This window comes from Sceloporus occidentalis, unplaced genomic scaffold, assembly GCF_023333645.1.
Source record: "Sceloporus occidentalis isolate IW3139 unplaced genomic scaffold, rSceOcc1.0.p SCAF_2, whole genome shotgun sequence".
Lineage (NCBI taxonomy): Eukaryota > Metazoa > Chordata > Lepidosauria > Squamata > Phrynosomatidae > Sceloporus > Sceloporus occidentalis.
In genome coordinates this window covers 261,985,687-262,001,245 of record NW_028316982.1, presented here as the reverse complement: position 1 = coordinate 262,001,245, position 15,559 = coordinate 261,985,687, and the positions used below count along the sequence as shown (strand labels likewise).

At 40.3% G+C, this 15,559-nt stretch overlaps 1 protein-coding gene across 1 annotated transcript in view; it reads left to right on the top strand.

Moving 5' to 3' along the window:
* The window catches only part of LOC149320074 (transmembrane protein 135), a 228,032-nt gene extending 214,206 nt beyond the window's left edge, over positions 1-13,826 (top strand). Inside the window, exons 13-15 of the mRNA XM_089512873.1 lie at positions 5,602-5,700; positions 6,415-6,482; positions 9,136-13,826. Of these exons, the coding sequence (XP_089368999.1) occupies positions 5,602-5,700; positions 6,415-6,482; positions 9,136-9,274 (306 nt within the window). The 3' untranslated portion in view covers positions 9,275-13,826. The remainder of the gene's footprint in view (positions 1-5,601; positions 5,701-6,414; positions 6,483-9,135) is intronic.
* Positions 13,827-15,559: the final 1,733 nt, after the last annotated feature.

Below are 15,559 nucleotides of genomic sequence, written 5' to 3'. Positions count from 1 at the left end.
GGGTGTACTCCAGGTCATTGTGGCAGTGGTGAATGAGAAGCTTTGCGTGGTTTACTGTGTTAAAGCAGCCAAAGCTAACTGACCAAAGAGAACCGTGCTGCTTAGGAGACAATAAATATTGGATGAAAATGAACTTCTAATTTTTTTTAGAAGAAGGAGAAGGAGAGAAAAGAAAGAACTTAAAAGAGTACACGACTGTTATTTTTAGAGGGCTGCAAAAGTAACTTTATTTAAGTTACTGCTTTGATGTATAATAACACGCACCAACACTATATAAGAAAAATTAATATAGGAAACATGACATTGTCTTCACATAAAATGTCCTCTGTGCATGTAAATCCAGTGGTATGATATTAGGAAAGTGCTTTCACTAGAAGGATACGAACACAATAGGCTTGTAAATAAAATCCCTTTAATTTCTCTTGCTCTAATTATAGATAATAGCTATGAACCACAAACTAATTAGTGTAGTAGATGTTATTGGAACCAATTAAATGGCTTCAGGCTTCTAGTTTGTTAGTATGGTTGAATGAAATTTGGGCATATACAAATTCATTTTACAACCATAGAATCTGGTATCAGAATATGGGATCCCACCCAACAAAATTGCCTATGAAAAATAATCTATGCAATTTCTTCTGATTGCTTTTTCTGCCAGAGAATGTTCCCCAACATTTCTCTAGTTTTGCTTGCCTGAAACTAGATAGATTTTTCTCTTTTCTTTTCATCCTTATTGCCATTTATTTCTCTTGGTCTAAGCATAGCAAGCCCATTATTCCAGCTCAGCAATTTTTACGAGGAAAAGATAGTCAACTTGCCCATCAGACAATGGATATGTTTACTTGTAACAATACACTAGGATTTCTGGTTTAACATGAAAATGAATGAACTGGAGAACATTGGGATGGACAAATCCATGACATGCTGTTTCTTGATTTTTCCAGTGTTAAGTGTGTTTCATCCAGATACTCATCAATTTCTGATTTTTGTTTTAAAAGTCATCATAAAAATGTATACTGTATGTATTTTTGTGAATGTCTCTCCTTATATATGCTTCCTTGCAAGCACGAGAGAAAACATAGAAACAAAATGCAGCATAAAGTCACTTGAGCTATGTGATGTTCCTCATTTACCATTTAGTGAGGCTGCACCCCTATTACTGCAAAAGTAATCCCAATAAAATTGGTCATCCCTAATGAAGTTATAGTTAGTAATAGTAATTATAGTTATAGTTAGTAATAGTAATTTATTAAGGACTTTGTAAATAAATTATCGCTTCTCGGCCTTTTGGCTAAGATCAAGTGTGATTGGGCTGTCCACTTAGCCCAATCATCTTCAACCTGGCTATGGAGCCTCTCCTCCGCTATATTATTAACGGTCCCAGTGGCTTCAAGCTATATGGCAGTAAAGTGAGCATCTTGGCCTATGCTGATGACCTAGTTCTAGTAGCTGAAAAATCTGATGAACTCCAGCAAATGATAAATGCGACTGCACATGCTGCAGATTGGATGGGTCTACAGTGCAATGCTAAAAAATGTGCAGTGCTCCACATTAATGGGAGCCTGAAGGATCGGGTTTTGCCAACTGCTTTTACCATCCAGTGGAAACCCATGATCCATCTTAAAGAAGGAGATACTTACCAACACCTAGAGACTCCAATGGGCTTCCAAAGCTGCCGGACTCCTGAGGCTCTGCTGCATGCCATTCCAATGGATGCCATGAAGATCGATGCATCTCTCTTAGCTCCATGGCAAAAGATAGACGCGCTTAGGGTTTTCCTCCTCCCAAGGATTGACTTTGCTCTTCGCGGATCGTCAGTCCAGAAAACAGCACTTAATAGAGTTGACCGAGCAATTACGGCTTCTTTGAAGAAGTGGCTTAATCTTCCTAAGTGTGCTACCAATGACATTTTGCACATTGCTCAGCGACATGGAGGAATAGGAATCCCTAAGCTGGGAGATTCAGGAGATGCTGCAACCATCATCCATGCATATCATCTTCTCACTTGCCCTGACAAGACTTTAAAATCTATTGCTCTAGACTCCCTAAAAGAAGTCATCCAAAAACGCATTGCTAGAATTCCATCTGAGAGTGACTTGGCAACCTATCTTTCCAGTTCGCTGGAAAATGAATTTGGACATGATGGTGGTGACTTCTCTTCCCTCTTCACCCACACCTGGAATGCAACTCATCACTTAAACAAACTTATTGGCTGTCAATGGGTGTGGGCTGCTGAAGAGGGTCCCCAGCTCACCGTCACCAAAGGAAACCACCCAGAGGTCCAAAGCTTCTCCCATAAGACATCTGCTCCAGAGAGTAGGAACCGGAGCAATGGATGCAAGCGACAGGAAAAGAGATTCCACCTCAACATTCGAAGGAACTTCCTGACAGTAAGGGCTGTTCGACAGTGGAACAAACTCCCTCAGAGTGTAGTGGAATCTCCTTCCTTATAAATTTTTAAACAGAGGCTGGATGGCCATCTGTTGGGGATGCTTTGATTTAGATTTCCTGCATGGCAGGGGGTTGGACTGGATGGCCCTTGCGGTCTCTTCCAGCTCTATGATTCTAGAAAGTTCATCGAAAGAACTCCTAAGGGAGAAATATACCATTGCACTTCTGAGCAATCCAAGGTCTTCGAGGTGACATCGCAATGGGATTCAAGCAACCACTTTATACCACGTGGAGATTTCACCTGTTTTGCTGACTGGTGTTTTGTTCACCGAGCCCACCTGAATGTTGTGCCTCTCAATGGCACTGTTAAAAATGGCCACCACGATAAACATTGCCGCCACTGTGGCCATCCAAATGAGACACTTCCACATGTGCTCTGCAACTGTCCTCCATGCTCGACAGCCTGGAAACATTGGCATGATGCTGTGATGAATCGTCTGGCCAAAGTTATCCTAGCTTCAATGGGCACCATCTCTCTAAATCAGGGGTCGGAAACCTCCGGCCCACGGGCCGGATGCGGCCCGCAGGCGCCTTTCCGCCGGCCCCCGGTCCCTCCTGCCGCCGAAATCGCCGCCGAAATCAGCCCGCCAAGGCAGCGGGACCGGCCCCAGCCTGGTCCCGCTGCCGATTGCCGCCCCGCCGCAGCTTGGGCGCTGCTCTGGGTGCCCGCGGGTGCCTCGCTGCCATCCTCCTCCTCCACCACGCATGGCCGTGCGGAGGAGGCGAAGGAAGAGGAGGGCAGCGAGGTCTGGGGCGGAAGAGGCGAAGGTGGAGGCGGTGCCTCCTGCGCGCAGCCGCGCCACCTTCCCTGCCTCCCCGCTGCCGCTGGCTTCCCTCTCGGCCTGGATGGGGCCCTGGCTCCGTTCAGGCCGAGGGAGAAGCCAGCGGGGCCGCTGGCTTTCCCCTCCGGCCTGCCTGGGGCTTAGGCTCCACTCAGGCCGAGGGAGAAGCCGGCGTCGCCGCTGGCTTCCCTCTCGGCCTGGACGGGGCCATGGCGCCGTTCAGGCCGAGGGAGAAGCCAGCGGGGCCGCTGGCTTTCCCCCCCAGCCTGCCTGGGGCTTAGGCTCCACTCAGGCCGAGGGAGAAATAAGGAGGAATTGGAAAGGTGAGACTTTTCAGGTCTGCCTTGGGTTTTTTTTTATTAATTTTTTAAAATATACAATACTTATTTTTTTTTTAATTTCAGTATTTTTATTCTTGCTTCTTATTTTATTTCAGTATTTTTATTATTTCTTTTTTATTTTATTTCATTATTTTATTATTGCTTTTTAATTTTATTTCAGTATTTTATTCTTGCTTCTTATTTTATTTCAGTATTTTATTCTTGCTTCTTATTATTATTATTAGTATTTTTATTATTGCTTTTTTATTTTATTTCATTATTTTAGTATTGCTTTTTAATTTTATCCAGTATTTTATTATTGCTTTTTTATTTTATTTCAGTATTTTTATTTCTTTTTTATTTTATTTCAGTATTTTTATTACTGCTTTTTTATTTTATTTCATTATTTTATTATTGCTTTTTAATTTTATCCAGTAATTTATTATTGCTTTTTTTATTTCATTATTTTTATGATTGCTTTTTAATTTATTTCAGTATTTTATTATTGCTTTTTATTTTATTTCACTATTTTATTCCTGCTTTTTATTTTATTTCATTATGTTTGTTATTGCTTTTTATTTTATTTCTGTATTTTATTACTGCTTTTTATTTCATTTCATTATTTTTATTATTGCTTTTTTATTTTATTTCAGTATTTTTATTATTTCTGAAGGTGAGACAGTGTGACTTTCCAAAGTGCATTTCTGTGTATTTTCGATGCATTTATTGCTGAAAGGTCTGCTTTAACAATGATAGTGGTGATGATGATGATGATGATGATGATGATATCAGTCAGCACACCCCTCCTCCTCCTCCAGGGCTTTGGCGGAAGCCCCGCCCCTTGTGTGTGGCTCCGCCCCTGGAGGGTGGAAGCTCCACCCCTGGCATGAGGCTCCACCTCCAGAGGGTGGAAGCTCCACCCCCTGCTTCAGCCCCCCAGTTGTCTGAGGGACAGCAACCCGGCCCCCAGCTCAAAAAGGTTGCCTACCCCTGCTCTAAATCAAACTGTGCCTGAGACAGATAGTCAGCTGAGACCTGACATAGTTATCACAGATGAAGATCACAAGAAGATTACTATTGTGGATGTCACCATCCCCTTTGAAAACAGGAAGCCAGCCATGAGGGAGGCCAGGGAATGGAAACATCAAAAGTACACCCCTCTGGCTGATGTTCTGAGACCAAAGGGGTATGAGGACTCTGTCCATGCATTGCTTGTTGGAGCCCTGGGTGCCTGGGATTCAGCAAATGAACCTATGCTGAGAGTTTGCGGAGTGGGAAAGCGCTATGCAAAACTCATATGCAAACTAATGATATCAGATATCATTAGATGGTCCAGAGACATTTACATTGAGCACATCTCGGGCCATCGTCAGTATGAGGAACCAGCTGCGGTTTTGGTAGAAAAGGAACGGTGATGTTTCATTCTTTTTTTCTTCTTCCCTCCTTCCTCCCCCCTTTCCCCCCTTCTTCTTTTTCTTTTTTTTTCTTTCCTTTTATGGTATGCAACTGTTTGGATATATTAGTGATTGCCATCAGTTATTTAAAAGTAAAGGATATATATTTTGGCCTCTTTAGTATGCTCTATTTTATTTAAAATATGTTTTAATAATTTAACGCATCCTAGGAATGAAACTTGCTTTGTATATAATTCTTATATATTCTTATATATTATCATATCACTATATATTTTTATTTACAATTGCATTCTTTGGACTTGATAAGTATTACTTATTGTTTCATGTATTTCTAAACATTCTCTAATAAAAGGTTTAATCTGAAGTTATAGTTTTAGTGCAATACAGTTAATGTCTTTGAAAAAGAATTTACTGAAAGTAAATGATTGTTTAAAGTTACTCCCAAGTCCTAATGAATCCTCATAATGATGGCAAGACTGTGGCCTAGGCTGGCATCATCTGTTCTGAACCAGCTGTTTCACTTGTCCTCCTTTCCAGACCTATACTGCTGGTCACCTGACCATTGCTTTGTACATCCTACAAAGTATCATGCACTTGATTTGTTTGGGTGGTGTTTCTATTTTTATCTTGTAGGCCATGTATTTCAAAGGCATTGAAGCTGGAAAAGTTCCGTATTTCCCTCATGCAGACAGTATCATCTATGCTGTGTCCACAGCTATCTGCTTCCAGGCAGTAAGTATGTGATCTTCAATTGAAAGACCTTTAGTTTTGTCTCTGATCATACTGTTATATCACAGTGCAGTAAAAAAGAGCTGGAAGGAGGCAGTTTGACAATTATTCATACTTATGTCAGGATGGTTGAAACTTTTATTTTCCAACTAGAATGTTTGCTGGTGTTTTAAGGCTACTACAGAGGAAGATTTGCCAAGTATTCCTTTGGCTAAGAATATGTTCATGCAACATAAAATGGCCACTGCTTCCACAAATAACTGCTCACATGAGCAAAGAACTCATGTGAGTTTGTCCTTGATCTTTTGTGAAAAGGAAAATTGCTGCTGTCATGTAAATTGATGGCTCGCCTGTTGCACAGCCCACCCAGAGGGCTCATATCACTAGTTCTTTGTGGAAATGGTGACTATTGTCATAACTCCATGTGCATCTCTTTGACAGGGTGGGCTGCAGATGTAATGGTCATCAGAAGGCAATGTGATTATAATGATGCTGAGGACTCAGAATTAGATATTGTTTTTTGACCTTTAGTCAGTGATACTTGGACTAGCTTATATCTGGAGGAGAGGACCTTAAGAATAAAACTTTGTTTTGACAGAAGGTAAGTGAGGCAAGAATTTCAGAGAGCACTCATTTTAATCAGCATGAAACAGCAAATAGTTGTACACAGTCTCCCCCCCCCCCCCCCCCAAGTTAAACTCAGTATTTTTCTCATAGGCTGTGATGGAAGTTCAGAACCTGAGACCTTCCTACTGGAAGTTCCTACTACGGCTGACAAGGGGAAGGTGAGTAACTGACAATGGTTACTGATACGCAACGGCAATTCCCTTTCTGTAAGGCCAACTCATGAAAAACACCAGTGTGAATGAATTGTTTAGCAAATGATGAGATTATCGGATAATCTCATTTTAGATTGTAAGCCTGAGGGCAGGGAACTGTCTAAATAATTGTAAACTTTTCTGATAGCCTTTAGAGCTGAAGGGCGGGGTATAACTACCTTAAATAAATAAAAATAAATAAATAATTATCACGTTAGTTGCAGAGTGGTATGTCAAAATGTCAAGAGTGTTAGGCTTATATCGAGGGGCTGGCCACATCATTTCCTTGGACATTCCCTCATTCCTGCTTTTATCTGACAGTTTCATTTCCATGCCTGTTCATGATGATTTTCTTAATTCAAAATTTTCCCTTGGTGAAATAGAAGACTGCTTTTGTAGTCACAGTTCTGTGGCATGGAAGAAAGAAGAGCAATGGGTCACATAGCTGTAAGGACATTCCAGGTAGATTTGGCCACAGTGGATCATGACATTATTACTTTCCCATTGGACCACTGCTCTACACAGGGCTTTCCTTGAAAAAAGCATGTTAGGGAGCTATGGCTATTAAAGAATTTCAATAAATAATTAAAGGTGCTATGGCTACACTGGTGGCTAGCATGCACTTCAGGGATCAGTACCAGGGATGCTGGTACTGTAGCCACAAGGTTGTGAGTTTGATCCCAGGGCTCCACAGTTGACTCAGCCTTCCATCCCGTTGTAGGTCGGTAAAATGAGTACCCATTTTAAAGTAAATGGGTAACTGTTTTACTGATTGTAAGCTGCTTAGAGAGTGCTGTATTCACTGATAAGCAGTATAGAAATGTAAATGCTGTTGCTATCAAGTTAGCTTCCTTCCTGCTCTCTTCCAGCCAGCAGATTGATCTTTCTGTTTAGACAGACAATTGACTGATTTTAATTATATGGCAGAATATTGTTTAAGATGGTGTGTTCTGTTTTTATTTTGTATTTTTAAACTATCTTTTAAATGTATTTAAAACTTTTATAACTATGTGGTTTTAATAGACATTTAATTATTTTTAAACTTTTGTATAGTACATAGTTTAGCTAAGCTTGTATTTTAAATGGTATAAGCCTCCTTGGGTCCCTTGGCGTAAGAAAGACAGGATAGAAATTGAATGAATCATATCACAAATCTTGTACCAGCTGCAGTTGTTTCCAATTTGTTTCCAAACTGAAAAGCTGGTTTTGACATGGAAAGCCTTAAAAGGTACCATGAGGTCTGAAAGTCTGTGTCCTCCCATATGGGCTTGCTGAAACTCTGGAGTTTATCAGACAAGGGAAATTGAAAGTATAATCCAATGGCAATCTGAATGCAATCATGGGCTTCACATTATTGCGTGATAGACTACCACACGCAAATTCGGGCAATGGCATGCTATTTTCGGGAAATGGGAAGATGCAATTGAAATTCATGTAAATCCTCTGAATTTGCGAATTCACGTGAATGCGTTCTGGCCCCACTTTCTTTTTATTCAAAATTAAGAGAAATTCCTCCCATGTGATAAACTCCTCTGAGTTCCTCAGTAGAAGTCTTTTTGTATGTCCAACCATCACAAGAGTTTGGTTTGGTAGGTACATGAAACAGAGCTTTCTCTGTAGTAGCATTTTGGTTCTTCTTCATGGTCTCTGTGAATCACATAAATGGGTTATCCAGTGCCTGCACTCAGAGAACTATGGTTACAGGTAAGCAACCTGTCCTTGTACAACATGCTCCCAAGAGAAATGGAGCTTTTCAATCCCTTTTGGGCTTCTGGTGGACAGCCATAACTGCATTTTGTACAGCAGTTTAGTCTCTAAAAGCAGGGTTGGCCTTTGGGACTGTTTTTATCTGTTAAACATTGTCTCTGGGGCCTTAGTGGGGTGAGAGGTGATAAATACTTAAACCAACATTCTTAGTTTGCAAATGGTGTGTTAATTATGAAGAGAGACAGCTCAATTGCATCAGATTACTCTTTCTGGTCCATTTAGCTGAAAATACATGTGAAACTGCATAAGTAGAAACCTTGCTTCTCTCACATAAGCAGTTCAAGAAAAGATCCTATATAAACCATTTTGAATAGATTCGAACTTTGAGAACAATCACAGCCTTTTGGAAATCTTCAATGTTCTTTTCTGGGCCTATTTATTTTACTTGGGGAATGTTGTTGTTGATTTTATATGATACGATATGATATCATATCATATATTTATACAGTCTCCCCTCCTTTCTCACAGACAGGAGGTCTGCAGTCTTGAATATTCATGGAAGGGCGACCTCCATTATATTGAATGGGGCATGCCCCCATGGTTTGCATTGAGTGTGCTTGCAGGCATGTGCCCAATTCAAGCCTATGCAAGTCTCCATTTCGGAGGGGGGGGGGAATCCAGAACAGATACCCCGCAAAAACGGAGGGCTGACTGTATATGATAATCGATATATATCCACAATTTCATAATTGTTTGTCATGGGATGATGTGAGGCTGAGTTCCTTAACACTTTCTTCGCTTAATGTGAATTGAATTTCATCAATTACTGTTAGCATGATATCCTTTTTCAGAGTTACTTTGTACTCTAACTGAAATGATGTTCTAATTTATTCTCAAATTTTGTATTTTCTAGGTTTGCTGTCATGAACAGGAAAGTTTTGGATGTATTTGGCACTGAAGCATCTATGCATTTCAAGGATTTCATACCTAAACTTGACCCTAGATATACAGTTGCACCACCAGAGATACCTGTTGAGCAGCCCTGGAAGTGACACATTAGCCTGTGATGAGTTTGTCCTGAGGAGTTAATTAACCTAACAGTCAAATAGAAGGCTTACGTTCCACTTCTGCACAGTTTCAGTGCGTTATTACATTATTTTACCAATCTGAACACACTGAAACATTGTAGAGAGGAAAGGCTTTAATTCCACCTCTCTCATAGTAGAAAGCATTTCTGTATCGCTGAGGCTGGTTGTCACAGTCTGATAGATTTTTATATAAATATAAATATATATAAATATCAATGAATTAATATATCAAAAAGAAAATTTAAGAAATCCCTGAATGTGCATAAAATAAAAATATGCTTAAATTAAATTAATTTTATTTCATTCCAGTAGATAACTTTTCAAAAAATATTTTTACATTTAAAAAATAAAAGGTACATGGAATAAACACAGATACATACCCTCTACAGATCCAGAATTATTCTAAATTTTATTTCCAAGTCATTTATAGTTCTAGATGGATTTTTTTTAAAGAAAAAGAAATACTTTTAACACTGGAAAATGTTAAAAGAGCCATATCTGGTACTCTATTTATGATTGCACATCCATCATTGGCTTTGAAAACGGCCTTCCTAGATCAACAGCTCATCTAAATTCAGTTGCACACCTTTGATCACACTGAGAGCTGAGAAAACATGATTTTTAGACCTTGGTAACATAGATCTTGAGGTACTGATATGAATACCAGAAAAAGACAAGACCACTACAAAGTGGAATGTAGTATTTTTCGGATTTTCAAGTAAGTTTCACAAATGACTAGGTGAATTTAAGAGCAAAAATGGAAAATGTACACAAAAGAGACTCGAGAAATGGGTGTGCCCTCGGTTATGGAATTAACTTGTTTGTCTAAGCCTGTGTACCGTGTCGGTATTCCAGTGGCCTTCAAAAAGAGTGAAAACCCAAAAGTGGAATGGCTGAACAAAAACGGGGTGATTTGTTAAGCATATGGATGCTGTTTACTTCTGAAAATGTTGCTGTGTGTTGGAGATGTCTTGAAAGTATAACAGATACGAAACAGCCATATATTCAAACCGATATGTGAAGTTTAGCACAAGCTGGCCATTGCTCAAAAGCCACTTCCGTATGTCTCTGCCACACACTGATAAGACCTTGATAATCTCAATCCATTTCAATAATCATCTTATTACATCTGAGGATGAACTCTGCAGCAGCTGAAGGAAAAGAAACACCATTTTCACTTGGATTCATTTAATATGCCAAAAACTGAGATATCTATGGGCAAAAATGTCAGAAAGACTAGATGTGTAGTCCAGATTCTGCTTTAATTGCTGTAAACTGTTTCCCCCCAGCCATGTCTCTGTGTAGATTATATATATCTCAACTAAATCATTTCATATGCTGTACAAATGAAGTTAATCTTCAAAGAACAACAGTAACATGATATGTGACTGACCAAAACATCCAGTAGTGTGAGAGAGGCGTTGAATTCATTAGAACCTTTCTTCAAATGGATATTAAGAGAAATTAAGAGATGTTAACAGGGAAGACTTGGATGCATGGAGTAAAACCGTAGAGGTTCTGATATATACATACGTACAGTGGAAAAGGTATTCCTGGCATTGATTTTTTTTAAAAAAATTATGGTAACTTTGTAAGCCTGTGACTTTGGTGTTATTTTAGATCATGTCTAGGAACAGTTCTTCCCTCCCTTTTAAAAATCAGCATCCAGAATGAAAGAATGGTCTGGTGAATTCAAATATTCACTCACTGTTTTGTGTCTTTTTAGTTGGTCCCTAGTGAAAGTGCCATGCTGTTGTAATTGTATGAAGTTTTTAAAATAATGGACCAAACATCTCTATCTGCATTTAATGTCCTCTCTAATGTCTTTGATGTACAACTTTTAAGAGAGTGTTAATCTTGTTGCATTATTTGTTTTTATTTCTTCATGCACTAGATTTCGTATGAGGTTTGCCAAACTGTTGTGAGCCCATCCTTGCCCTTGTCAGGGCTTGGGGGTTCAGTGAAGAAGGGTGTTCTATGCTTGATATCCTGCTTTTATGAATAAACAGTACCTGCTGTTAATTATTCATCAAAGCAAACTTAATGATGACTAGGTGGTTAAATTGTTTCTGAGTCCCTTGTAGGTGGATCACATCTGGCTAGTGAATCATCTGGTCAGGATATCGGTGGCTCAGAGGTGCTTGCCAAAGGCCATAGAGAAAATACTGTATATGGCAGAGCTTGAACTCAGGGATCGATCCTGCCACTGTGTCCCATGCAGGTCCATGTTGAAATAATTTCAGAAGCTTTGGCCATAGCACCAATAGCAAAACCCATTTAGAAAAGAAACTTAGGATAGGATAGCATATATCAGTGTTCCCTTAATCTGACTATCCAATGACCGGAAAAGCTCTTGTAGAGTTAAGAAGCCACAATCAGCAGTGGCAATCATATGCAAGCTGCTCTGAGACACAGGGCAATTTTCCTCCTCAAAGCATCCTCATTTATAGACCTTGTATGCTGAGTGTAGAGAGGTTTATGCTTGATATCCTGCAGCTGGTGCATTTTCAGTCAATGGCAAACTATTGGAAGCCTTCACATTTTGCTATCTATACAATCATGGCTAAAGACACCAATGGTAGGGGATTTTTTTTAAACAAGTTTCTTGTAAGGGCAATATGGGAAAATCTACATGAAAGGCACAGGGTAGAAAGAGATGGAACAGGAGACTTAGCAAAGAGGATTTCACCTGATTGAATCTGTGGTGCTATGAAAGTACCACAGCAGCACCACAGATCCAATCAGGTGAAATCCTTGAATTGCTTGAATGCCTACAGGTATTCAGACACTTGAATGTAGCTGCCCTGGCTTAGGTTTGGAGGGACCCAGGCACTAAGCAAGAGAGCATTTTTCTAGGAGCACCTCTCTAAAACTCTTGGACCACTGTCAAGGTCTCTTCCATACTCTCAAGCTCCCTTGTCTAGGAGATTGTAAATGAAGGAACCGAATGGCTCAGTGAGCATTCTGATGTAACACACACTTTAGCTTGAACTTTTCTGTAATTTTTCTCAGCTGAACTTTCTTTTAGGCGCATTACAGACCGCCCAGAAGGGGCAGTCCCGCGCCGCTGCTGGTTGCTCCGCGAGGGAGCTGCAGCAGCCAAACCGCACGGCTCCCTCGCGGAGCAAAAAGAAGCCCCAAAATGGTGCTTCTTTCCATGGTGCAGATATGACGCCATGAGGCGCCAATGACGCACTCGCAGCGTCATAAGCGCTGTGCAACGTGCAGGTGCAACGCGTCCTCTATGTAAAGATGGCGCCCCCTGTGTGGAACGGGTGCTGCCATTTTGTACGGACTCGGTCCGTATTAGGGTTAGGGGCGTCCGGAAGGGACGCCCCTTTCTAACCCTAATACGGACCCAGTCCATACTATAGGCCCGTTTGTAATGGACCTAAGTTACTGGTTCATTTCACCAGAGTGGTACAAGAGCGGTCAAAACCATTAAACCATCTCTGCATCATTGGTGGCTTGGATTCTTTCATTTCTTTTCTTTCTGGCAATTCTGAAAATTGCCTTGTAGGAGATGTTTTTCCAGCTTTACTCATGTGAAATCATATTAGGAGTTGGAAATTGGACTGTCGCAGAGCAGTCCTTGGAAGACCTGATGATCTCATCTGCCATTGACAACTCTTAGAGCCATATCTAATTTCTGAAGAGCAAAAAAATAAAATAAAAATGCTGACATCTCAGCATTTTCCTACGAAAGTGTGACTCTTCTTGATTTCTTGTTATAGTACTGCTCAAGAAAGAAGAGGGTCAGATTGCTTCTTTTAAAGTGACTGTGAGAGCTACTTTAAAGGGGGCCTTCTACTGTAGGATGTGTACTGTGATCCTCCCCTCTTATCTTTGGACAACAAACACCTGCAAAAGCAAACTCCCATTTTGACTGCATTCTGTGACTCTTAGGAGTGCCATGTCTATATCTGTACCTTAGAAGGTATTTTTAAACATACAGTCTAAAAGTCAAGGATACTTGCAAAAAGTAAGAGAGGAAGCAATAGAATATTACGCTTCCACTCCCTACACTTTAGTCTTGTTAGATGCTCACTGAATGTATTATGTTAGATACTCACTGAATGCATCTGGTGCATCTTTCATGCATCTGGTATGCATCTTCCCCGTTGGGCTCAAAACAGGAAGAATGGGAAGAAGTGTAAGTCACACATCCTCATCAATCTTCTGAAATGTTTTGTTGAAATCAGTGAGATTTGCTTCTACGTTACACATGCTTAGAATCTGGTATAGCGCATTCTAAGTTTTTAATTAGGATGAAACTGAGAGTTACTCTCTATGGGAGCTGGAATGTCCTGAATACTGTATCTCAAGAAGCAGACGGTGTTTCTGTCTATCATCTTGTTCTCTTGCATTTCTTGTTCCTTGGTGATATCAGATTATGTGTACTGTAAAAAATAATAAAAAAATATTTTACATAGCCTATGTGGTTTTTTTAAAGGTTGGAAATAAGCAGTATGCCTTGTTGCTGTTCATCCCCAATAAAGGAAATATTTTGTCACCAGACACCTTGTAGTTCTTGGAAATAATTTGACAAAATGAAATTCTCCCAAGGAAACCATTTCCTCAAACCAGAGACTTTCTGTTTTAAAGTCTGAAGACACTATTTCAGTGCTTAAGACTAACAGAAAGCATTAACCTGTGCTTTCATGCTTGACAGTCCACTTCATCAGATCCATGGTGGTGTCATAGTGGGAGAAAGCTGCAGAATTCTTGGTGCTCTGATACTCTTCCAATGGGGATTCCTGAATGTTGTGAAACCCATTTTTTCAAACCTGAAAATGATTAATAGGGGGGGAAACCATCCCTAATCTCAACTGCTCTCAATGTACATGTATGTGTCTTACGTTTGTTTTTTTTTATGTGCCAGTGTTGCTTTCCTTACACCTTGGAGTTAATTTTTGGGTTGGAGCATATCTCTTCCTGCAAAACACAGAAGCCCTTTCTTGGGAGCTCTCCTATGGACAAAGCACTGGGGCCTTAATCTACGACAATATTTCCTTTAAGAAGAGCAGGGACCTCTGGAATGAGACCAGCTTGATTTTGTAGCCTTAGGCAACTTCAGAAAGGGTCAGATCCCATCATGAAAAGCCCTGGACATGTGCCATTGTGAAAGTGCACGATGCAGCTGACGTTGTGCAACACTTGACAGCTGGTTTGGTTTTCAATATGCAGGACCAGGTTTGGTATTAAGACACTTAATCACAAATGTGATAGAGCAAATATATAAATCAGTCAGCTGTAAGGCGCATGGAATGCCTCCCCCTTCTTTCTTGAGAGTTGTGAAGGCTCAAGCCTTGAGAAATTTTGCAAAAATCCTTAGCTTGCACATATGCTGGGGGGCAAGGAATGAATATGAGCAGAAAGGAAATTCTGAAGCTATCATTAACTTTCTACAGTTACAAGGGGCTCCCGTGGACATATTTTGATCACTTTGCTGTAGCAAGTGATGGTTAGCATGTGGCGGTCCTTCACCAGTCACCAGGCAACAGTAAATACTATGGCAGAGGTTCTATATGTATTTTTCTTGCTGTGTGCCTTCAGGTCATTTCTGACTTATGACACTAAGGCAAATCTATAATGGGAGTTTCTTAGCAAGATTTGTTCAGGGGGGGTTGCCATTCTCTTCCTCTGAGGATGAGAGAGTGACTTTCCAAAGGCCACCCTGAAGGTTTCCGTGGCTGAGCAGGGAATTGAACCTTGGTCTCCAGATTCATAATTCAATGCTCAGACCACTATACCACACTGGATCTACATGCATTTAGCATAGTATAAATATACATCAGTGAGCCAGGGTGGTGGTGTGGTTTCAGTGTTCAACTAGGACTCTTGGAAACCAGAGTTTGAATCCCTGCTCAGCCATGGAATCCCACTGGGTAGGGATCTTGCCAAAGGGAAATAAATGCATTTAAAAAGACATTGGATCCTACTAGTGCACAATGAAGAATGCACAACCAATTGTGCACTGATTTTTTAAAAATCACCTGAATTGTTAGGTTTATGGATTTGTCTTTGAAAATACTTATGGCATCCAGGGTCAGCCCAATACATTTTACTCCCAGAGGCAGAAAACCAAATCACCCCACTTCTCTCAGAAACCAAGATGCATATAGTCATGGTTAATCAATTTGGCACCCAGGACATAAAATCCCACAAGTGTCTCTTCTTCTTGCCTGCTGGTAAAAAAACAAAAACAAAACAACAACCAACAAACATTAATGAATAATTTAATTGTTT